Source organism: Manis javanica, chromosome 7 (genome assembly GCF_040802235.1).
Source record: "Manis javanica isolate MJ-LG chromosome 7, MJ_LKY, whole genome shotgun sequence".
Lineage (NCBI taxonomy): Eukaryota > Metazoa > Chordata > Mammalia > Pholidota > Manidae > Manis > Manis javanica.
In genome coordinates, this window is record NC_133162.1 from 80,664,986 (window position 1) to 80,689,275 (window position 24,290).

A 24,290-nucleotide genomic window follows, 5' to 3' on the forward strand; every position below is an offset into this window, starting at 1 on the left:
GCCCTTACTCCCCAACTTTCTCCTCAGCCCCTATATCCACGGAAACTACCCACTCCCCTAAAGGAGTGCTGGACACAATGCTCCAGTAGGCAGGCTCCACACCAAGGTGGAATTTTTCTTCCCAGTTTTGTTTTGGGCAGCTGAGAATATTGACACAGTGAGAGACCTCTACCACCAATTCATGCAGCCTTTTCTCAGGAGTCTCAGACTCTAGCCAGTTGGGGAAGCCTGGGCTGCTGAGCACCTGGGGCCCAGCTCAGTCCTGGATCATTACTACAGGGCCCTGGCCTCACTGAGAACTTTGAATCCCTCAGCTGGGGCTGAGATTTCATCCTGGGCTCAATTACAGTAAAAGAATGGGTTTGTTGAACTTCCTTATCTGTCACCAACTGATGCCCTCTGTTACAGAAGGCTCCAGAAAGATCACAAAACAAGTATTCATGGACAAGCAGGTTACACTGGCAGGCTCAGATTCCCACCTCTCCCCAAAAGACCCCATACCTTGGGGTTAGCCCAAGGGGTGGACTGTTGTGCTCACAAAAAGTACTTCAGCTCATGGAGCTGAGAAAATGTTCCATGGTGGGTGGGGAGGTCAGCCCAAGGGAACTTCTGTCAAAATCTTCCCCTTGGAGTTAGCCTTGCAGGGCTTCCCTCCCTGTGCTGAGATCAGCTGGCAGCTGACAGGAGGCCAATACATTTTCCTAAAATTTTCTGAGCCCCAAAGGTGTCTGTGCTTCTTAGAATTATTCAAGCCCTTGGGAGATAGACAAAACTGAGGGAGGCCACAGGACTGCTCATGAAATTGACTCCCTCAGCATCTTGCCTTTGACTACACCCAGGTAATGGTGCTGTTATGCACCCAATGGGCATGCACTGCGTTCCAGGCACCATCTAGGCACTTCAGATATGTCAGCTCATTGAAGCATCACTGCAATGCAATAAGACCAGTGGGGTTACTATCCCCATTTTGCAGATGAAAGAACAGAGGCACCCACACAAGTTAAGTGCCCAATGTCACTCAGTGAGAACAGAGCTGGAGTCCACACCCTGGCTGTCTGGTTCCAGACTCTGTGGCCTTTACCCCTACACATGCTGCCCAGAAAAGTACCTAAGGCACTGGGATCTGACGTCTCCAGGCTTAAAATCCAATTTTCTCCTTCACTAGCTGGGGAGCCCTGGCAAATTCTTCCACTACTCTGAATCTTCATTTCCCCATTTCCCCTATTGCAAAAAGACATTAAAATCTACCTCAAAGAAACAGATGAGATAACATACAAATGGGCCCTGCATGTGTCTGTTTGACAGTATTGTGTGCAGTAAATGAATTCCCCTTTCCCTCTTTCCAATGGAGCATCAAAATGCACAATAAAAGCCCATGCACAAATGGAATTAAGCAACATAGAGTCAGTCATCTGCTAGGCAGCTGAAAACCCCATTCATCCATCTCTTTCTTGGTCCCAGAAACCTATGCTGATGCTGCAAAGTATCCCAGGGTCTCATTGGGGAAAGGGGGCCCCCAGCCCACCCCTGGTCTTCTGGGGCCATACCCTGCAGGTATTGGACAATGCTGAGGTTCTGAGCCCTGGAGATTGCCCTCAGCACACAGAAGGTGGGCTCCTTCCAAAAGCAGCAGTTGTGCTCCCGGAGACAGGTCGTGGCGATCACTAGAGAATGCAGCTCAGTGCCTGAGAGAACTCCCTCCAGCCCCGGAGACTCGCTGCAAATATTCAGCAATATCTAGAACAACACAAAGCCAGGAAGACTCTGGTTAGGAAAGCTCCTTCCTGTGACACGTTTCTTCCCAACTTCTCCAGAGCATTCATGGGCACATGTCAGCATGAAGGATGTTATCATGTGCGGTCACCATCTGTCCCATAGCAGCACGGTCAACAGTGCCACCTAGGAAAGGGTGACAGGGCTTGGGGCTTAAGTCTGAATTCATAATCCTATATGAACAGTTGTCATCCTTTCCAAATCAAAATAACAAAGAAATGTTTGATGAGAGAGAAGTTTTTCTATAGAAATGCAGAAAAATGCCATCAAATATTAAAGTATAAAATTAACTGGACCTAGTGTTATTTAAAAAGAGAGATGTGTTCCCGAATCCTGGGTTGGTACTCACTCTACTTCTCTGTAAGATCTGAGCATTATCCTATAACCTCCTAACTGGGATCCTTGTTCCAGACAATCCAGTCTCCCTGTGGCTACTACCTTCCCAGCCACTCGGGATAATTCATGGCTCACAGAGTTCAGAGTGCACCAGCCCCGCCTCCTCTCACGTTATCACGTGCATCTCTCCTTTGACTCTCAGTGGCAGATACAGAAAGCTCCTTCCCTCTGAACCCACTAGCAGACAGGTGGTAGAGTCCAAGCTAGACAGCCCTGAACTGGGCTACAGGTCCCATTTCCAAGCTTCCCCTGCAGGTGGGAAGTGAGGCGAGGTGACCCTTGGTTCATGTCCATTTCTGCTCCCCTTGACTCTCCTCCCCTTCACAGCTCCCTCCCAGTATTCAACAACCTGGCTCAATGCCATTTCCCCAAAACAGCCTCCTATCATGCCCTACTATAAATCAGGTCCCCTTGTCCTTGCTTCCTATGACTTCTCCTTCATAGTGCTTAAAAAATTAGGCACTGCTCATTTATTCATGTGATTATTTCCCTGGTTTAGCTTCCCCAGCTCCCAGTCACCTCCGCAAGAGAGGGGGCTGTGCTTGCTGCAGGAACCATCAGTCTGGCGTAGAGCCACACATGGAGGATCTCAGTGTATTTTCGTGAAGTGATATAAGGAAAACCCTGGGGAACACAAACACAGTCTATCACTGTGGCTCACATTCTGCCCATACCTGAGGAGGACTATGAAGATAAGGGTCACACTCATTCCTGGCAGGGCACAAAAAAGCCTAAATTTCCAACAAATGAGGCTTAGGGAATAGCCCACCACAAGTGGAATCCACCAGAACTCGTGAGATGCCTTCTGATAATAACGATTCTGACTCAAATATTAGTCCAAGATGAATATTAAATACAAATGCATATTTCAATGGATAACTGCATTTGGAAATTCCCAAATGGTCCTACATACTGGCTATGTGTGAAATTCTGCCTGAGGCACTGGACACACAAAGATGAATAAGACACACAGTTCTCTTTCCCCACCCCTACCAAGGTCTCCTCCAGAGAGGCACGGGGCGTTTTCTGGAGAAGGCAGCATCCGAGAAACTGAGAAAGCAGAAACTGGCAAGATGGAGGCAGAAGAAGGAGCTGAGAAGTCATGTTAAAGCCACTGATGGTAGTCAGAGAGGATAAGACAGATGCGGAGGTACAAGAGGAAATAGCATTTGAAGCTTAGTGGCCTGAGATGGCCTCTGAGAAGAGGGAAGGAGGTGGCATCACAGAGTGGCTAAAGGCCTGACTCTGAGTGGACTCGGGGGCCAGATTCCTAGGGTTCCAATCCCAGCCCCCACCCACTCCCCCACGAACCTGTACTCATGTTTACTCACCATACTTGAGTTTGTATAGAATCAGGTGACAATGCAACACACCCCTGGGATGGATGAGAGGGACCACGGAGACCATGGCACCAGATGCATGCAGAACAAGTACTTAGAAAACGTTTGCAACAGTTCTACAAGGCAGGTCAGAATGCTTATTCTCAGGGGTCGGGGTAAGACACAGGAGTCTCTTGCTGCCAGGGAGAGCAAGCAGGACCTGGGCCCGCCACCCTGGAGAAGAAGGAGCTGGTGGGATCAAGGGAAGGAGGATGAGCCGAACTTTCAGGTAGAGAGCAGAGGAACACTGACACAGGGACACGATGAGTCAGAGAGAGAAGAAACCCATTTCCAAGTGCACAGGATTCACGGCATTTGCAGAGTGTGGGGGCAGAGGGCTAAGTTGGCTCCCAGAAGAACAGAGAAGCTTTAGAAATAGGCCCAGAAAGATGAGAGCAGCTCCTAGAGGTGATAAGTCTTAGCCCAAGCATCCAAGCCCTTCCTCTTGCTCACCTGCACAAACATCCTCTGAACTTGAACGTCACTCTCAAAAAGCTCATGCTTTTCCAGAGGAAAGACAAAGAAGAGGTAGAGGCACTGCAGGAGCAGCGCTGGAAGCCCGGACTCAGCAACTCTGCCCAACGTCTCCTGCAGGGGAAAAGCAGACATGACCACAGGCCACAGAGCCTGCAGAGCACAGCCCCAGCTCCAGCCCCAGGCCCAGACCAAGCTCCAGAACCAGCCCCAGCTCCAGACCCAGACCCTGAACCAGCTCCAGTCCCAGCCACAGCTCCAGCCCCAGGCCCAGATCTAGCCCTACACCCAGACTCAGACCCAGACCCAGACCCAGATCCAGAACCATCCCCAGACCCAGCCCTAGACATAGACCCATCCCCAGGCCCAGACCAAGACCAGCATGGTCGGCCATGTAGAGGGAACATGGGCGAATCCCTCCCTCTCTCGCGGCAACACATTCACAAGGAAGAATGGAAACAATCACCGGACTCACCCAGGTGGCTGTGAAGATTAAGTTTATATAAAGGGTCTACTGTGTGCTCAGTAAACATTACATCCAAAATAAGACAGATGATAAGAAGGAGGGAAAGGAGGAAGGGAGGGAGGGAGCCAGGGAAAGAGGGACTGGTACAAAGCAGAAAACAAGGGTTTTCCTGATTTTGGTTTCTGCCTCCTGATTAGGAAACTAGAAACTCAGTCATGAGGGATGGTCGATAACAAGTGAACAAAACTAATTAAGGACCTGACTGGGCCCTTTCCGTCCTCCCATACAGATCGAAGCCGTCACCAAGACCAAAATGACCCCATAGGTGAAAACCAATAACCAGGGGTGCCAGACAAAGGGGAGAAGATAGGAAGTGGGCAGGGAGGGGCCAGCCTGAGTGCAGAGCCCCCCAGGGCCCTACTTCCCTGGCTCTGCCTGGGTTCCTGCCAGATGCCCTTGGTGTGTGGGCAACCCGATGTGTGTGCACCTACAAGAGCATGTGTGGCATTCATCTAAAGTATGCTGTCCACCCAGTTTGACCACTCTAACAGATATGATGGCTTAACTAGAAAAAAGAGAAAGGAAGAATGTACAGTCGGGGCCAGAACCAGGAATATAAGGCAGGCCGCTGGTTCTACCCTTCCCCCTAGAAGCTTCCATTGTAGGCTAACATCTGCCCCTGCTTTGACACCTGGCTCTGCTGTGACATCCCCTCCAGGCAGCACTCTTGTCCTCCATGCTGCATTGGCCCCACTGAAAGCTAGAGGCCTGCTTTGAGGGCAGGCTGCTCACAGTGGAAAACAAGGCCTTTTTTTACTATAAACAAGAATTTTTTACTACTCAGCCTGAAACAATCCTTCCTCAGAGGCAGAAGGCTCTATGCCTGAGGGTGGTCCAGGCAGTTTACTTGGAAAAGTCCTGTGGTCCCCACTGGAGTTTTCAACTGCAGGCTGTGCTTCTCTCCCTGTCCATGCACAGTCTCCAAATGCCTGTCTGAAGTTGGTGTTCACCAGTAGCCTGAGGGCAGCTGCCACCCAGATCTGGCTCCCTGGTGCCATGCCTGGTGCTGAGTGCCACACCTGGCAGGCAGCACTGTGATTGCTAGACAAGTGAGCATCTGGGCCTGCCCTGCACAGGGCCTCTGGACATTTCTACTGATGGCCAGAGCTGCCAGGGACTGCTTCTGCCTGAGAGGACACCGGCCATCAGCAAACCACTCAGGGGGGGAAGCACTGGGTCCCCAGCTTCTTGGTGGGAGGACACAAGTGCAACCAGAATGGGACACTAGTGGGAAGGGAAGAAAGGGGAGCCAGCCCCTTTGAGCATCATCTCTGAGCAGGATGGGACAGGCACCTAGGAGAGACCCCTTCAGTCTGAGTTTATGGGCTCTGGAGCCAGATAGATTGCAATGTAAGATGGGTGAGCCTGATTTCTCAGCACTGATGTGGTGCCACCATGATCTGACTCACAGGGTTTGGGGAGGTTGACTGACACAATGCACAGGATGCAACCTGCCTGCCCTGACACACAGCAGGTAGTCCATACACATCAGTCACTGTTAACCCCTCAGTAACCCTAGAACCATGGCATTATCTCCAACTCTAAAATTAGTAATATAAGAGTCACAAAACTGCCCAGGGTTACATAGCTGATCACCTGGAAAGGCAACATTCAAATATGAATTTGACTATGGAAATCATGTTCTATATCAGAAAGGAAGTAGAGGAGGAGAAATAATTAGTCAGGTTCATGGGAAGAATACACTCTTGAGAAATGCCACTGCCCTGTGCTGGGACTTCCTGCTGTGCATGGATGAGGAGCGCCCTGCCCTAGGGCCCATGGGGCCTGGAACTTACTGAGTCTGTCTCCGTGAGCACATACACTGACTTCAGGAGCAGGTAACCATCCTGATCCTCATCCCCCTTCCACTGCATCAGCTGTCCAGCTGCCATTCTCGCTTGCTCTGGCAACGGCACATGAAGAGGAGAAAGTGTCACCAGCAGGGCAATGCCGTGACCTGCCCACCCAGCTGCCCTTTCACTCGGCTCCTCTCCCCATGAGATGTGCCTAGTGTCTTGAGGGGACTTCTGCCTTCTGCCCTCGCCACAGCACCCCCTGAATCTATACCAACCATTCAACTTAATCTCCTTGGAGGATGACCTTTATTGTGTCACCATTCCTGTCAATAACTATCAATGGCTCCCTGTTGCCAAATAAGAACAATCTCCTCAGCAGCTGAACTTCCCACAATTGAAAGTCTTCACCCCACTTCCCTTATCACACAGCCCCTTTGATGGAAGGGCTTCCTGCAGGCTGCCCCATGCCCAAGCTAGTCCTTCTCCCTGGAATCCCCTCACACCCTCAGCCCCATAGCCACCGTGAAATTCTGCCCAGCCCACAGGGCTGCGAGCAACTTGAGCAGAAGAGTACAAGTCAGAAGACCTTGCAGCAGAAAACAAGCCTCTGTATCTTTTCTGGATCAAGCTATTCATTGAACACACAGGTGCACCTTTTATCTCAGCACTTCCTCCCAGATACCTAGTCGTGTGTGTGTGTGTGTGTGTGTGTGTGTGTGTGTGTGTGTGTGTGTGTGTGTGTGTGTGTGTTGTGTGTGTGTGTGTTTGGAGGTGGATGTGTGTGTGTTTGGAGGTGGATGTGTATGTGTATAGGTGTGGGTCTGTGATTGTGTATATGCCTATGTGTGTCCATTTCTCTGTGTGTGTGTGTGTGTGTGTGCGTGTGTGTGTCTGTCTATCTGTCCCTCCTAAGAGAAGCAGTTTCCCCAAGGCCCCATTCCCTCCTCTGCTAGCTTTTCCCTTCATTCCCAAGGTGCTCAGTGGCAGAACCAGCTTATCATGCTTTTTAGAAGATACTATTCTAACTCCACTAGAAAGTAGAGGGGGACTTGGCAGGAGGCCTGGTAGGAGTCTGCAGAGCTGCTTTGCTCTCCATAAGGTGTTCTCCAGGACTTCTTTTCTCTTACCTGCAGGCTTTCCCACAAGTCCCTTCTGTATTTCTTGGGCAAAGTGGTTGGAAACATCTTCTGCCAGCGTCTGGAGACTGGGAAAGCAGATGATCCCCATGGAGTGTTCCCAGGCCTGAAGTCAACAAACAGGACTCTCAGAGATGTCAAAGCCACAAAGCAAGGCGTGAGAATCACCTTGCCTCTCTCCCTGCCGGCCCAAACCAAAGGCTCAGTGGGCTTTCCCAGGTTCATCCCAAAAGCCACCAAATCACCTGCCCTCACAACTTCCACCTGATCCCTACCCTAGTGCTTGTGAATTCACCAATTTCCCACTGACCTCCAAACCCACATCCAGCTGGCCCTGAGCTTCTCACCCTGAACCTGTGCTCCTGAACCATCAACCACACAGAACTGAATCCATTGCCTTCCCCACAAACTTGCTGCATCTCATCTAGTGTATGGTCCTACCAAGTACCCAGCTGCCCTTGTGGGAAATTCCTAGAGTGTTTTCCGAGCTCCTCCTTCTCCTCACCTCCCTTACCCTATCAATTGCTATGTCTCACTAACTCTCCTCTTACATGCTTCTCAGTCTTGATATCTTAGTTTTAGTCATGAGATTACTTCCATCAGATAATCTAAAATGTGGGATTGCAAGTTAAGAGTATGCTTTTCTGGTTTGTTTGTTTTTACTTTTGTTTTGTTTTCTAGTGCATTGGTACAGGTACATATTACTAACTCACTCTCCAGAAAAAGTTTACCAGGTTAGCCTCCAGGGGCTCCATGGAAGTGGGCTAGTTTCTCCACACCCATGCCAACACTATCATGTTTTTTATCTTAAATGGGAAACCTTATAGAAGAAAAAATATCTCCTCTCAGTTGCAATCTTCTGATTATAGAGCAGATGAATGCTTTTCATGCTTCTTGAATTGCCTGTTTTTACTCTGCCTATTAGTCTATTGGGTTTTTCATTATGTTATTATTTATTTTTGAAAATTCTTTATATATAAAATATGTTAACCTTTGGTCCATATTATTTTCATGATTTTTTTGAATTTGTGTCATTTTAATTTGCATTGTTTGGTTTTGCTATATAGAATTCTGAAATTTGTATGAAATAGAATTTCTCAATAAATTTTTTTGTTGTCTGGCTTTAGTTTCAGGCTTAGGAAATTCCCTCCCAGTCCAAGTTGTTGTTGTCCTTTTTAATCACCTATTTCTTTTTTAATTTCCTTAGAATTCTTTCTTACCTGTCCCTTCTCCATTTCTACCCTATCTGGTCACCTTTTTCCTCAAGCTTTTCCCCCTTATTGTTCAGGATACTATTTAATAGAAGTCATGATGTAAAATTCTGCTTGGGCTGCCTGACCCTTTTCAGAATTTCCTCCTGGTTTCTGTAGTAATCCTATTCATAGGTCTGCTTCTCATCTGAGTCTTTTTCCTTTGTTCTGCTGTATTATCACAAGCCAAGCTTACTAGTGCTAGGATGAAGATAGTTGTCTCTAGGCCAACAATCAGAGTACAGTGATTATTCTTGGCCCAGGACTAGAGTTCCCCCACCCCAGGTTCCCACCAGGAGGGTAGGCTACTGTGTGCCCATTCTTGGCAATAAGTGACCTCTATGAAATGCAATTTTGTTGGACTGCCATCCACCGCTCCCTCTCACCAGCCTCATTAAATTATATTCCTGCCCAAAGACCTGATTGGATTTTTTTTAAGCTGAGATCCTCCTTCTAGAAAAGGTGAGAAAAGCTCCAAAACTCTGAAGGGAAATCATTTTCAACATGGGTCCATGCTATAAATATTATGTTTATTAAAAGGTAATAACTTTTTTAAATCTCTATATTAAAAGACACTATGTACAAAATGAGGAGGAAAGCCACAAACAGGGAGAAAATATTTGCAATCTGGTCCTACAAATTAATAAGAAAAAGAAAACCTGATTGTTTTTTAAGACAGGCAAATGAAACAAGTAACTTACAAGAAATAAAATGAATAGCAAATTACTAATAATCATGAAAATGCAAATTAAAACCACAATAAGATATTATACACTTTTCAGGTTGATAAAAATGAAGTCTGACAATACCAAATGTGGGCAAAGGTGAAGAAACACAAAAACCATCTTTCTCTACTCGTAGAGTATAACTTGGAAGATCCTCTTTGAAGAGGTATTTAACTCAATGAAATAAATTTAAACAGGTACTTGTCTTACAACCCAGCAATCCCACTCCTAGGTATATGCCCTAGAGAAATGCTGGCATGTGTCCACAAGGAGGAGTGAGCAAGAAAGTTATCTGCAGCATTATCTGTGATTCTGCAAAATGGAAACACTTATTCATCAAAAGGACAACAAATGAATAATTTGTACATAATAATCTTTATATAGGGATACTATATAACACTGAAAAAGAAACAGAGCTACCTGCATCAACATGGATAACTCTAGAAATAGAATGTTGAGTGGAACAAGCAAGTTGCAAAAGCATATTATGGTATAATTCTAAAAACCCTGTGAGATGATATCAAGTGCACAATAATACCACTTACAATTATAAAAATATATCCAGGTCATCCCCACAGGGAATGATGACTCAATAGGATGGGAGCTACCACTGGAAGAGGGCAGCAGGGGAACGTGCCCTGGAATGCATGCATAGGGACTTAAGTTTATCTGAAATGTTTTATTCCTGTTACACAGATGGTGAGTACTTGGGTATTTATTTTGGGTGAGTCCTGGGAGGGATATTTGTACCTAAAATGTATTTTTTTTAATTCTCTGCCCTTTATATGGACATAGTTGCCCCTATCCTTTATAAATAAGAAAGCAATAGTTCAGAATTTTGCTGAAACCACAAAAAAGCTCAATGAATGTTAAACACGATTGCACATAGCAGACCTCCAACAATTATTTGGTAAGTGAACACATGATTATGATATCCACAATCCACAGGATGTTAACCAAATGTATCATGTGCTGGTCTGGTGCCAAATACTGGGCCCAGCCCTTACTTGGTGGGTTCCACTAACCTTCACAACAAGTCTTCGAAATTAGTATTATCATTATTACTATTACTAGTCCCACTTTACAGAAACCGAGGCTGAGACAGAGGGTAAGCCCAGAGAATGAGTCCAGGAGAAGTGTAAAGGATGAAATTATCTCATGCACACTTAAGTAGCCTGTGCATGCCTAAAAATTCATGCCTACCACCTGGAAATCAGCTATCACCCTGAAACTTTAATTCCTGGAAAGAAAAAGTCGGTTCTTTTGGCTGAGAATTTCTGTGGTAAGATTACTTCCCTCCCCAGGGTGGAGAACTCTGTTATGATGTCTTCCTAACAAATTCCTGTGCCTCTTCCCTGCACTGGCAAACCCCACAAAGACCAATTTGCAGGCAGTTGACTCAGAAGCATCTAGATCCTCTTCCAGCCGTGGGACTCCAGGAGGCACTGTACAATAAAGTAAATTGGGCCACTGTGAGCTGAACAGTAATTGTGTGCTCAGCTAGATTCTCCCAAGGCTCACCCTCCTTTCTGGGACCAAGATGGGTACTTATGGAGACCATATTAACTCTTTCAGGCCCCTGGGGTGCTGTTTGATGCACTGAGGCAATCATTTACTGAATGGTACCATGGAGACCCCAAAGAGTTAAGGCAGCTTCCAAAAGGATCTGATTTTTTCCCTCAACTGGGACTTGCATGCTGGAAGAATATTGCTCAATATTTTTAAAAAATTTTATTTACTCATATTATCTAAGCTGCACCATCATGCCTTGTGACTGGACCTCACATGGAAGAAAGAAAATGATGCTCTGGTCTGCAAAGGAAAATAAGGAATAACAAAAGTTCTTGAGGTGATGGGAGAAAACCCCAGCTTTTGAATGACAGGCACTCTGGTTGGTTTTCAAGTCTAACTGCAATATTACTATTTCACCATCATCGCAGAGTTTGGTGACTGGGTCTTCATGGGCTCAAAACATTTTACGTGAGTTTCCCCTGTTAGTGTGACACAGCTGATGCTCTCCTTTGCAGACATTTTTTTTTAAAGTGATGCATCAAAACTTTGCTAATGCAACAAAAATGTTGTATTCCCAAAATGGGAATAAACTATGTTACAGGCCCTGCTCTGAAATTAGATAAAGCCAGGGATGGACAAGGAGGGGTATTTCCCTTCACCATCACCTGTGGACCCCACGCTTGGATACAATTCTTGGTCATCCTTGTTATTATATTTAACATTATTTCTTTCTCTTCCATTGTCAGTTGGGTCCATGAGTGGTTTACATAGAGTTACTGACCACACTCAATGGCACAAACTCTACCACTGGCAAAGCAGTTAGTCAAAGAGTACCTGTACACACCTGTATCCATGCACATGTGCACACACACAGACACACACTCATTTCCAAGTACAACAGATTTAGTGTTAATTCCAATCCCTCCACGCTAGGAAATGAATGGATTCCTCCTTATGTTACACTCTGTTCTGGTTTTCTATTGCTGTGTAACCAACTACCCCCAAATTGAGTGGCTCAAAATAACAGCAATCATTTATTTTTCTGATAGATCTGCAATTTGGGCAGGGTTCAACCGGGACAACTTTGCTCGCTCAGCTGAGGCAGCACACAGGGGCTAAGATATCCACTTGTAAGATGTCATGCTTGCATGGCTGGCAAGTTGATACTAGTTGTCAGCAGCAAGTGCAAGGTCAGGGGCTGGTTCCTTTACACATAGGCGTTTACTCAGGGCTGCTTGGACTTCCTCAAAATGACACCAAGTTTCTAAGAGTGAGTATCCCAAGTGACAGGAAGAAGAAGCTGCAAGTATCTTGAGGCCTGAACCTGGAAATGTCACCTGTGTCCTACGCATTAGCCCATTAGCCATGCTATCACAAACCCACGCTGATCCAAGGGGAAGGGACACAAAGCCACCTGTTGAAGGGAGAAGTGTGGACCCATGCTCAGCATCTCTAATTTGCCATATCCATAGATCTCCCTTGTTTTTCTCTGTTTTCCTACCCCCCAGGTTGTCTCTCCCAGACAATGAGAAATTTTACACCAATTTCTGAAAATTCTCTATTTCACTGTCTACTTTATCTCAAAGTACATATTCTAAGAACAATCTTCAACAACCACATCACCACATCATAGCTCTATCACTACCCATGTCTATTATTACCAAGTATCTCTATTCAATGTGATGCCCTAGAGTGGCTCCCTTTCCCCCAAAGCAAGCTCAACTGAAGGTCAGCAGGACCTACCCATGCTTGCTAGAGGAATGCCTTCTTCTCTTGATGAGGTCTTATAATAAGAAAGGAAGACCATAGCCCAAGGTTCTTCACAGGAAAAGAACAACAGTCAATTGAATCCTTCCTGAAAACACTGCTCTGCACACTGAGAAGTTACTGGCTCTGTGCTGCTTCCTATGTGATGCAATAAAACCTCCTCCTTGTCTGCAACATCCTGGAGTCACATGTGTAGGAGATGGCATTCGTTTTGTACACAAAGGGGAATGTAGTATTAGCCAGGCAAAGCCATTGTCCAGTGAATCACGGCCAGAGAAAGAAACCAGATGTGCTTTGTTTTACAAACCCCAGCCTACCAGAGGGAGCCCAGCGGTTAACAACACAGCCTAGACAGGCTGCCTAGGTTAAGTTCTGTTTCTTACTAACAGATGGGTGGCCTTGACTGAGTTATGCAACATCTCTACACCTCTCTTGCTTCATTTATGAAGCTGGGATAAAAATAGACCCACTTTACAGAGTTATTATGAGGACTTGTAAACACTAAACAGAATGCCTGGTTTTATTAGTCAGAGCTTGGTGAATATTACTAGCTATCACCAGTGAAAGGACCATTCACCCTGGATAAGAGCTCCTCTCAGACCTACACAGAGGATCAGCAGAGGAGGAGAGCCAGCAGCTGTGGACGGGAGCTTCCCTTCTGACTCACCCCCTCAGGGCAGCTCCCTGTCAGGGTCCCAGGGCCCTGAGGCACCATCAGGCTCTTCCTTATTACCAAGACAGTGACCATCATGTTGAGTGAGTTCATTTCTTAACAACCCTGCAATTGTGGAAGAACAACTGGGATTTACTACAGAGCCAGCCAAGCCCCCTTTGTACTTCCCTAGCAGTTGCTGTAACTTCATGTAAAAATAATGACAGGGATAAGGGGGAGGTCTGTCCTGTGCTATCAGTGTTAGGAGTGAGATAAGAAAAAGTTAAAGAGGCTAAAGAGAAGTTCTCTAGAAGAAGATGCCAAAGAAGCAGCTCTTGGAGAGTCTGCTACACAAGACAATCCCTATTGTCAAATCTCAAGACTCATGAGATTGAGACAGGTTACAGTCCCTGAAGCAAGTGATGGCCACGGAAGCAGGGCACACACTGCTGTCAAGCCTCAGATGACACCTGACTGCATAGGCCACCCCTTCCATGCTGGGTCTGACTGATAAAGACTCTGGGCCGGTCAGGTCAGAGAAGATTGCACAACCCACGGATACAGCTCTTTCTAAGCAAGGGTGACAATTCAAAATCTCCTGTGTACATTGTCTTAGAACAAATAATATTCCACATCATCTTGACTTCCTTGGGCCCAGAGTGAAAAGAGTCCGGAGTAGAGAGTTGAGCCCCACCAGTGGGGCCTGGTTTCCATGACAACCAGTATATGTGTAAGGCTTTGATGTCAGCAGCCACACTCTATAGGAGATTGCACTATTTTTTAAGTCCTGATATTTCCAAGGGAATTCCTTATAGACTACCTTAAGGAACACTGTTTTGTGGTCATAAGATTCAGAACAGAGTAGTTACAAGCTTGACCTCTTAGATAAAGACCTGTATTCCAGAGGATGTTCTCAGTCTTCAACTGCAGGTCAGATTTTATCTGTACCACTATCTCAAAAAAAACAAGAAAAAAAACTCTCCCACCTTCCCCATGGTCCTTTCCACTATCAAGTCTTAATTAAGAAGCCTGAGGGCTCTGGCTCTGACAGAGTTTTATTAATCAGACCTTAAAGGAAGCAACAGATTTTCAGACATGTACACTGGGTGCCAATCAGTATCCTCTACTCTGGTCTGAACTTCCCATAAGGGTAAAACCTCCATATGTCTCCTTTCATAACCCCAGACCCTAGAAGAGTATAGGAGCTTCATAAATATTTGTACAACAAATGAATGAGTTCTTGCAAATCAAAAATCTAAAGAGAAGCAAAGCAGTTCCAAGGCCTGGCCCTGGATGAAAAGTCCTTTCATCAGAGCCAGGACTGTCCAGCGATAACGATACAAAACCACAGCAAACCCCTATACATTCCCAGTGAATTTCGGTGGGGAGCAGGAGGCTGCTTACATTTCTCCTTCCATAAGACAAAGTTGATCTGAGAACTGGGTGATCTCTCAGAAGCTGGAGTGGTCAGGGCAGAGGCTAGGAATGAGAAACCTAAGCTGTCTCTCCTGACCTAGTTCTCCTTTTCTAGTACATTCCCTGTCTCCCAATTATCCAATCTGTGAAATGTGATGGATGGGGTATACAAGTCCAAAATATGGAGGAAAATAATGAATTGATGGGCAGTAAGTTGCTTTCTATAGGAAGACATGCCTGAGTATTCAATGCATCCTATAAATCTGATCCCAAGAACATTCCAATTCATCTTAGGAAACCCTTAAATATTCCTGGTTAGCAAGTTAGATGAAACATTAAGAAAAGGTTTCTCAGTAAAAACTTGCCAAAACCTCCATCTGATCTAATTCTACTTTCAAATGTGAAAAGGATTTCATCTGTGCTTTGAATGTGTTTTTTAATAAAAACCCAAAATCAATACTCAAGCAAGAACTACATTTTCATAAAAAGATGTGTTCCCCACTGTGCAACTAAACTTCAGTATATTCAACTATAAGGCAGACTTCACTGGCAGAAGCTTTGTTCCAAGACAACAAATCCCTTGTACCCAAACCATCACCAGTTGCCACTAACCAGAGTGCCAGCCCAGGGGACAGGCTGGGTTTTTCTTGTGTGCGTATGACCAGGGAAGTAGGCACTGCTCTGGGACTTCCTACTGATTATACCTCAGTTTCCATTATGGGCACAGTTTGATGTTCTGGCTCTCCCAGGCCCTGGTGCTGGTATTACTGGGTTTGAGGTTACTGGCTATCCCTGCAGCTCAGGTCTCAGGACATACATTCTTTCCTCGCACCCAAAGGACTGAGTTTCTTTTCTGACTCCCAGTCTGGAATTATGGCTGAACAATATAATTCTTTTAATGAAATATACAATATTACTCAAGAGTCAACTCTCCATATTTTCCTAGCCCCTTCTCATCCTGGAGAGGAACCTTGCTTGCTATCTTCATTAAATAACATAACATTCCCCTCTAGACAACCAATTAGAGACCACTTGTGATATTAAAACCACCTACTCCAGCTTCCAGTCATCCCAGAAGTGTCCCCAGAGCACTGTTTCATCTTCTTAGTTTCAAAAACAAGAATACTAACCTTCAAGAACAGTGGGAGAAGATTCAACAGGCTCTTCTGACGCTCAGCCTGGCTCCCATGAACCAATTGCTGGTATTCCAAAAACTTCCTTTCTAGCCTCTCCCAGAGAGCAGTGGGGCTAGGGGACTGCCCTCCATGTGGGAAGTCAGGCTGAGCTATGTTGGGCTGGTCTTCATTTTGGGAACCTGGATACTCAGCCCTGTCTTCAGCCTGTGAAATGTCTTCTGCCTCCATGCCTTGGCAAAGCAGATCTGAATTCAGAACAAAAAACAAAAATGAAGTCCTGTCACAGCACTTCCTGATAAGCTAGTTGTGGGACAAGGTACCCTACTCATTCAGGCCAGTTCCTATTGAAGGTCGTTCCTCTAAGAATCTGAAACTGACTAAAATAAGGAAGACTTTAAAAAAAAGAGATTCCAATTTAGATGTAATTCATATGACAATCTAACATGTGCAGGCATTGTGCTTGGCTCTTTACACAGACTCCCTTGAGAGAGATGGGTGCTTTTATTTTTTTCTATACAAGTAAGGAAACTGACTTACAGGGCCAAAGGCATACAGGCAGCTAGACATCCAGTTGAAATGCAAACCTTGAACACTAAAGCCTGTTTTTTTATTACCTGATGCTGCTCCTCTTTGAAAAGGCTAAGTAAATAGAAGAGACAAGTGTAAAATGTTTTACCCATATTTGTAGAGTCATGTAATCCGAGATCTTCAATTTTAACTTCCCACTACCACAAGAGGCTAAAGGATATAGATTCTTCATATTACTTTTTGGTCCTCACTCAATACTTTTAGAGGATTTTGTCCTTAAAATTACCTTTTAAACCTCCATGCTGACTCAAAAGATCTCCCCTATTAGCTTACATAAGAACAATTGTGCAAACTGGGACCTCAGGTCAGGAGACATAAGGACAAGAATTTATGTGATGAAAATAGACCAATTTGTCTGAAAGGGAATCTTAAGAAGGTACCTTTACGTGTCCTTGATACAAATGAATGACAGCTGTCCTAGTCTTCAGGTAAGTCATGACTGACTCACAGCACAACAAAGGTTTGTTCCCTGTTGGTCAGGAGTGCAGGAAACTCATGTAGGGACCAGAAAGTCTAGGCTTCCTGCAAACAGCCCTCCCTCAGCCACAATGTCACCATGTAGGAGTCCATCTTGGAATTGGGCCAGCAGCTAGCAATCACCAATCATGGCACATAACCAGGCAGAGGGGCACACAGAGGAGGAGCCACTGGCATTTTGCTCTGGGCTACAGTAGCTGAGGAGTACTTCATGCTTTATTTTTAGCCCAGACACACACCCTTTACAGGCAAGAATGGGCGTTACTAAGGATCAGGTGGCCACAATAACCCTCCATCCCTGAAACTATTTCTGTACATAACTCCATGAGCCCCTGGCCCATCTATCACACAGGCTTATTACTCTGATTTCATTTTCAGAAATCATTTTCTAATCACAAAAGCCATGTAAGTTTAATGTCAAAAATTGGGAAAGAGCAAAATATCAGGAAGAATATGAAGTGTTAAAATCAAAAACAGAGACCAGCCTTGAAAATTCCCTGAGTAGACAAAACCAGTTTAGTCATACAAGCAAAGCTTTATTTAGCTCATTTTGCAAGACTAACTGGTCCTGGGTCATTTCTTGATTATACCTCTAAAATTCATAAACAAAACTAACGTGTGTCTCAAGGTTGATATGAGGTAACCACTGACCCATTCCCTGTGATTTAAGAGAAGTCTAATATGATCACCAGTCACTGTGAAGAGAAGCCACCGATTTCTCACCATATAAGTTATCATATGACCAAATACCCCTATGCCTCATTTCATATTTTGGTTTGAGTGCTCTCGGTTTGCAAACTTTTTTTTGGTGTGTGCACAATAAACATTCACTGATTACCACTTCAATAATTCCTTGGTTTTACATTGGCTATTTTTGAGCCTTTGACACAAGCTTGCCCGTGCCCAGAGAAATGACAATTGATATATCAGCTTTTATCTTGGAATATGTTGTTTAACAAAAACACACTCAAATACCATTGAAGCAAACTTTTTATTTATACATTTGCTTCTGTTGGTTGATTGGCTGGGGCTGAGTGGAGATTCTGTTTGTTTCCTTCTCTGGGTTGACCTTCAGCATAGTCTTCCTTGACCTGCATCAGGCTCTTCTCCGACTTAGTCAATTTATTCATTTATTCCTTGGCTCTCCATTCCCTGCTCCCACTCCCGTCTCCCCCACCCAGCACCCCCACCCCACCTGCTTGATAGTGTGGGCCATCATAAAACATGGCATAGGTGTATGGCTTCTGAATGCATGCATTTTAAGTTCCCCAAATGACCATTTGTTTCTTTGCTAAAGCTTCATCTTTCACTCAGCATTATGCCTTCAGACCTAACCATGTATCACTGTGCTTGTCAACTTCCATTTCCCCTAACTGCTGCCCACCCCATGTTACAAAGTGAACATTATGTGCCTACTTGACATATTTGCTAGATTAACAGATGGCTAGATGCCACAACTTCACATACTACACTTGATTGCATGCGGGTTCCCTTGCGTGCTGCCTGTGACTGGATCTGGTATGAACACTGGAGCACAAATGCTGAGTTAAGGCTATATACATGCTCAGTTCAGCTAAGTACCAAATAAGATGACTGCAGAAAGTTGACACCAGACCATACTCCCCCAACAGTCTCCTCTACCACCTCATAGACACTTGGCATCACCCAGCTTCCTAATGTTGCCAATCTGACTGACGTAAAGTGATCTTCATTGTCACTTCTTTTTCATTTTGCTATCATTAATACATAATTACATGAACAACATTACTATAATCTACTAGAATCCCCCTATTCCCCACCACATACCCCATTACATTCACTGTCCATCAGCGTAGTAAGATGCTATAGAGTCAGTGCTTGTCTTCTCTGTGTTATACTGCCTTCCCCATGTCCCCTGTCCTATATTATACGTGCTAATCATAATGACCCTCTTTCCTCCTTATCCCTCCCTTCCCATCATCCTCCCTAGTCCCTTTCCCTTTGGTAACTGTCAGTCCATTCTTGGGTTCTGTGATTCTGCTACTGTTTTGTTCCTTCAGTTTTTTTCTTTGTTCTTATACTCCACAGATGAGTGAAATCATTTGGTACTTGTCTTTCTCCACTTAGCTTATTTCACTGAGCATAATACCCTCTAGCTCCATCCATGTTGCTGCAAATGGTAGGATTTGTTTTCTTCTTATGGCTGAATAATATTCCATTGTGTATATGTACCACATCTTCTTTATCCATTCATCTACTGATGGACACTTAGGTTGTTTCCATTTCTTGGCTATTGTAAATAGTGATAAACACAGGGATGTGATAAACATAGGGGTGCATATGTCTTTTTCAAACTGGGCTCCTGCGCTCTTAGGGTAACTTCCAAGGAGTGGAATTCCTGGGTCAAATGGTATTTCTATTTTGAGTTTTCTGAGGAACCTCCATACTGCTTTCCACAATGGTTGAACTATTTTACATTCCTACCAGCAGTGTAGGAGGGTTCCTCTTTCTCCACATCCTTGCCAACATTTGTAGTTGTTTGTTCTTCATTGTCATTTTAAGTTGCATTTCTCTTACTAACAACTTACTAACAAGTCTAAGCATGTCTTTATATGCCTTTTAGGTGTTTGGAGTTCCTTTTCTGTGAACTGACTATTCATAACCTTTGCTTATTTTTCCTTGCTTGTCTTTTTCTTGTTGCCTTGAGAGACTATATTCTAGAAACTGGTCCTTATTGACTTAAAAATCACAAATATCTCTTCTCTATCCATTCATCTTATAAATTAGTTCATAACTTTCTTTTTGTCATAAAAATGTATCACAAATATTTTTCCATGTCATTAAAGATCCTCTACATCTTCACTTTGGATGGCTCTGTGGTGGCCATAGATCCATGTTGATTGTTTATTTAACTAGTCCCTTGCACATAAGCATTTAAGTGATTTCCAATTATTCATTACTAGAAATAGTAGTGTAATGATAGTCCTTGTGTCCAAGCATTTCCATACATGATGATTAAATAACATTGTAATACCTTATTAAATTCCTAAATGGAAATAGCTGGGTCTAAAGGTAGATAAAATTTTCAGGCTCTGACACCTATTTCCCAAAACATTTCATCAAGGCACAGTCCTCCTTCCAGAGTGAATCAGAGCTTATATTGCCTTAGCTACCATTTTTTAAGTCCTGCTGACTCGATAGGTAAAAAGCAGTGGCATCTCTGCTGTACCTCACTACAGGTCTTGTTGAAGTGTGTTTCTGTCTTTTTGTTGTGATGTGCTCTGTAATGGGCTGCTGTCTCCTTGAGGGGCCCCTGAGGCACCAAGTGTCCTCATCTCACAGATTCCCTGTCAGACATCTCAGCTGCTCCCACAGCTATAACTACTGTTGAGAGCCACATCTCCACTAAATGTAAGCTCTGTGAAGGAAGGCCGCTGCTTGCCTCTCTCAGAGGTTGGTGCAGAATAAATGCAAGGTGTGTTCCTGAATAGATGAATGAAAGAACCTATATACTGAAGGCACTCAGATCTCTCTCTATAGCCTAGATCCCTCTTCTAAACAAGTTCTTTTTCTCACCCCAAGATTTCTACTTGGATTTCCACCAGACTCTCAAAGTCACTATGCCCTAATCCAACCACCACTCCCACCACAAACAGAGCCAGCCCCAAGTCCAGCATGGACTTCCAAACCCACGGGACGGTGTTGGAGCCATGCTAGCAGGCATCTCTTTCACACTGAAGTCCTCCTGTGGCCACAGCAGCGGAAACCCCTGGCCAGTTCACTCGGTGAAACGTGTCCTAGGGCTGGCTAGCACACCTCTCGCAGGAGCAGCAGGGGAGCAGCCACAATGAGGCTCCGATGAGCACAAACAGGTGGGGGACGTCACACACCACCTCAGATTTCCTCCATTTCCTGAAGTGAAATGCTCGAATCATGTTCCCTTCACAGACAGAGATTTTTTAAAAACAAGAATTTCTCACAAATGAGGATCCGTGAAACCCCATGGAGAAGCTGTCTAACTCAGATGTCAAGCTGTGACCCTCCACAGGGTCCCGTGCTTCTGCCCATCCCCCAGGGCCAACTTTGGTTCTTTTGTAAAGGGACAGAAACAGGAAGCAGCCTCTCAGGGCTGCACAAGCAGCAGCAAGAAGAAACAATTCTAATCCACCTCATATCAAAAGTGCCTTCTTCCGTCTGATAAAAGGTGCCAGCACCTTGTTCTTACCCAGAGCAAAAAGGGACAAGGTGGGAGTAAGGTCACTGGGGCTCTGGGGCAGGACTGGGGTTAAGGGGAGGCAAGTGAGGCACTGTCCTTGGTCACAAGATTCAGGGGTGCCAGAAACCTCAGCAGCCAAGATAAATAACATTTTATTGCAATATTTTAAAAAATCAAATGTAGTGCAAAAAAATCCATGATAAACAAAATATCAAAATTTCAAGTAAAGACAGGATCCAACCACTGTTGCCTGACTCCACCGCACTGGCCTCCCCCCTTCTGAGAACTGGAGGCACAAAAATCAACAGGTTAAACAAATACTACCTCCAGGCCCAGACTTGTGCTGATTCTACTCTAGTATGCATAGTGTGGTGGCCCAACCACAGACACTGAAACCAGGCTGCTCTGGTTTGAATCCAGTGTACTTAGACTGAGTCACGAAACCCTCCCTGGCTCAGTGTCCTCATTTGTAAAGTGGGACAGTGACAGGACCCCTCACAGGTATTGGGATGGAACCCATACCAATGTTCAACTGGGCATTCACCATCCTTTTCAGTGTAGGCATTCGCTGCCACTGCCTCTATTAATCTCCCTAGAGTCCAGTGACCTTAAAGTTATTGGCCTCCATCTGTAGATGGTGCTGAGTCTGGGAGTAGAGAAGTGACCCATGGAGCACCCCATTGTCAGTCGGTGGACAAAGCAGATTCCCCTACCCCTTGCCCCCTAGCATGTGTTCAGCAATGTGCATCAGAGACAGACTCAGACAAAGCCTAGCTTACAGCCCAGGGGTGAGAGAGAGGGTCTGGGAGACATGCTTGGCCAAGTAACACAGGCTGAGGACAGCCTTACCACCCTAGAAAGTTCTCTTGGAGAGGTGAATGTTGGGTGTGGGGTGAAGGGAACTTGGCAGGACAAGAGGATTAGAGGCTGCAGAAGGCTCCAGGGGCCTCTGGGAAAAGACTAGTCCCCAGTGTGCTGGTGAGCTGTTTCTCAGCGTGGCCAGGCTCAGGGCAATGGCACACAGCCCACTTTAGTCATGGCTCCTCTGCAGGCCCAGGCAAGCCAGCCAAAAACTGCACTGCTTTGTGGCATGAGGCAGCAAGGGAGGCAGGTATGCAGGAACCTGCCCACTCCACAGCCCCCAGGCAGATGGGAGCCATGGAGCCAGAATGGGAGTCACAGGGCAGGGCACCAGTCCCAGCGTGGCTGTGGTGCCTTACCCAACTTACTTCCCCTCTCTGAGGCTAGGTTTCTCCTCACTAAAATGGCTCTGACAATCCCAGTTCCATCCTCTGGTCTTTATGCATCGACCACAGAGGAGACTCGGGGCAGTGAGGCAGTGCAGAAGGGCTGGAGAGATCCCCGAGAGGGCTGAGAGGCTGTGGGCTATGTGTGGGGAGGGGCACAGGGGCGGTGCTTTCCTATCTATGCACTGCACACAGGGAGCCAGATGACAGGTCTGTAGTGACCCAAGAGGGAGGTATGCCCTAAGACCTCGGGCAACCAGGACTGGGCGTGGCCATGCAGCCTCCCAGCAATGGGTGTCATTACCCACCTCACTCCCACCCCACCCACCCCGCATCATTTGAGCTCTGCTTTGTTGTGTTTCAGAAGCAAACCACCCAGGCCAGTCTGCTGTCAGCTGTTGTGCTGGAGGACAACGTCTGGAGCCTGAAGAAATCAGCTGGGTTGCTGATTTTTGAGCTGCTAAACCAACATTCCATTGACTGTTTCATCTCTGACTTTCTGTGAAGTGACTCACTGTCAGCTAAAAGTCTCAGGAAATGAGACGTGACAGAGCAGCCCTTGGAGCTAAGATGTCAGGGGCTATTCTGGAAGAAATGGAGCAAGAAAGTGTGTGCAGCCACCCTCTGATGGGGCAGGTCAGAGGGAAGCCTGGTGACAGTGCCATGACACTCAAACCTGGTGACAAAGAGTTGGGGCAGGGGGGCAGAAAACGTGTAGTAATATGGACTCTGGTTCCCACCACAGCCTCTACTGCAGTTAATCAGAGTGCTCAGGTGAACAACATCATCATTCAGAAACGTACATAAAGCACACCAAGATACCAGGACACACTGAATAGAATGGCTTTAAAAATAAATAAAAACTGGTAAGTGCTGACAACTATGCATAGACACCCAGCTCTCACCCTTGCTGGTGGGAATGCAAATTTTTACAGCCACCCTGGGAAGAGTTTGGCAGCTTCTGAGAAAGTTAAGTATATACCCAGCAAGTATGCTTCTGGGTGGTTACCCCAGACAAATGAAAACTTAATTTCAAACAAAAACCTATACACAAATATTAATAGTAAGTCTATTCACTGCTGCCAAAGCCTGGAAACAGCCCAAATGTCCTCAAGGGGTGTATGAATAAAGAAACCCAGGTATATCCAAACAATGGGCTGCTTTCCCGCAAAGGAGCACACTACTGACCCTTAGGAATGGGGATGTTATCAAAGTCCTTGTCCTGAGGGACAGGAGCCAGTCTCAAAAGGCTAGATGCCATCTTATCCCGTTAACATGACATCCTGGAAGAGGCAAAATTATAGGGACAGAAAATGCATCAAAGGTTGCCAGAGTTTGCAGCAGGAGGTTGGCTCCAAAGGCAGAAGGGACCTCTGGATGATGGAGGAGTTGTTCTCTATATTGATGAAGGCAATGGCCACACAATTGTCCACATTGTCCCAAGGGTGCACTAAACACGGTAAATTATTTGCATGTAAATTACACATCAATAAACCTGGCTTTCAAAAAATTTAACATTCTGAGTGGAAAGAGGACTCACAGAAACACTAGAGGCAGAGGGCTTCATCCCTTCACCCATTTCTGTCCAGGACAACAGGGAGACACTACACACCTAGTCACAGTGATGACCCCTTACCGAGAACTTCCTTCTCTGCAGTTTCATCTCTGAATCATCTCATTTTATCTTCACAACAACACCCATAAGAGAGCAAACAGCAGCAGTGTTGACAGGTGCTGAAAGGTTCGATTGCTTCCTCAGATGGCTACAATGCCAAGTTCTATGGGTCTTACTCCAAAGCCCATAAGCAACTCCTTGAACACATCCCACCTTCTTCAGAATGTCAC

At 45.5% G+C, this 24,290-nt stretch overlaps 1 protein-coding gene across 12 annotated transcripts in view; it reads right to left on the reverse strand.

Annotated features, from left to right (window-relative positions):
- WDFY4 (WDFY family member 4) overlaps positions 1-24,290 on the reverse strand; it is a 320,292-nt gene that overhangs the window by 274,765 nt on the left and 21,237 nt on the right. For 10 of the 12 annotated variants that reach the window (XR_012133296.1, XR_012133297.1, XM_073241220.1 and 7 more), the window contains 5 exons: positions 15,933-16,183; positions 7,472-7,586; positions 6,345-6,451; positions 4,002-4,136; positions 1,548-1,737 (listed from right to left, as the gene is read on the reverse strand). Coding sequence is in view for 9 of the 12 variants with exons in the window: in XM_073241220.1 (XP_073097321.1) it covers positions 1,548-1,737; positions 4,002-4,136; positions 6,345-6,451; positions 7,472-7,586; positions 15,933-16,183 (798 nt within the window). In the remaining 3 variants the exon portion in view is untranslated. Of the gene's footprint in view, positions 1-1,547; positions 1,738-4,001; positions 4,137-6,344; positions 6,452-7,471; positions 7,587-15,932; positions 16,184-24,290 lie in introns of those variants that run through there. The other 2 variants (XM_073241223.1, XM_073241225.1) reach the window with 2 other exon arrangements.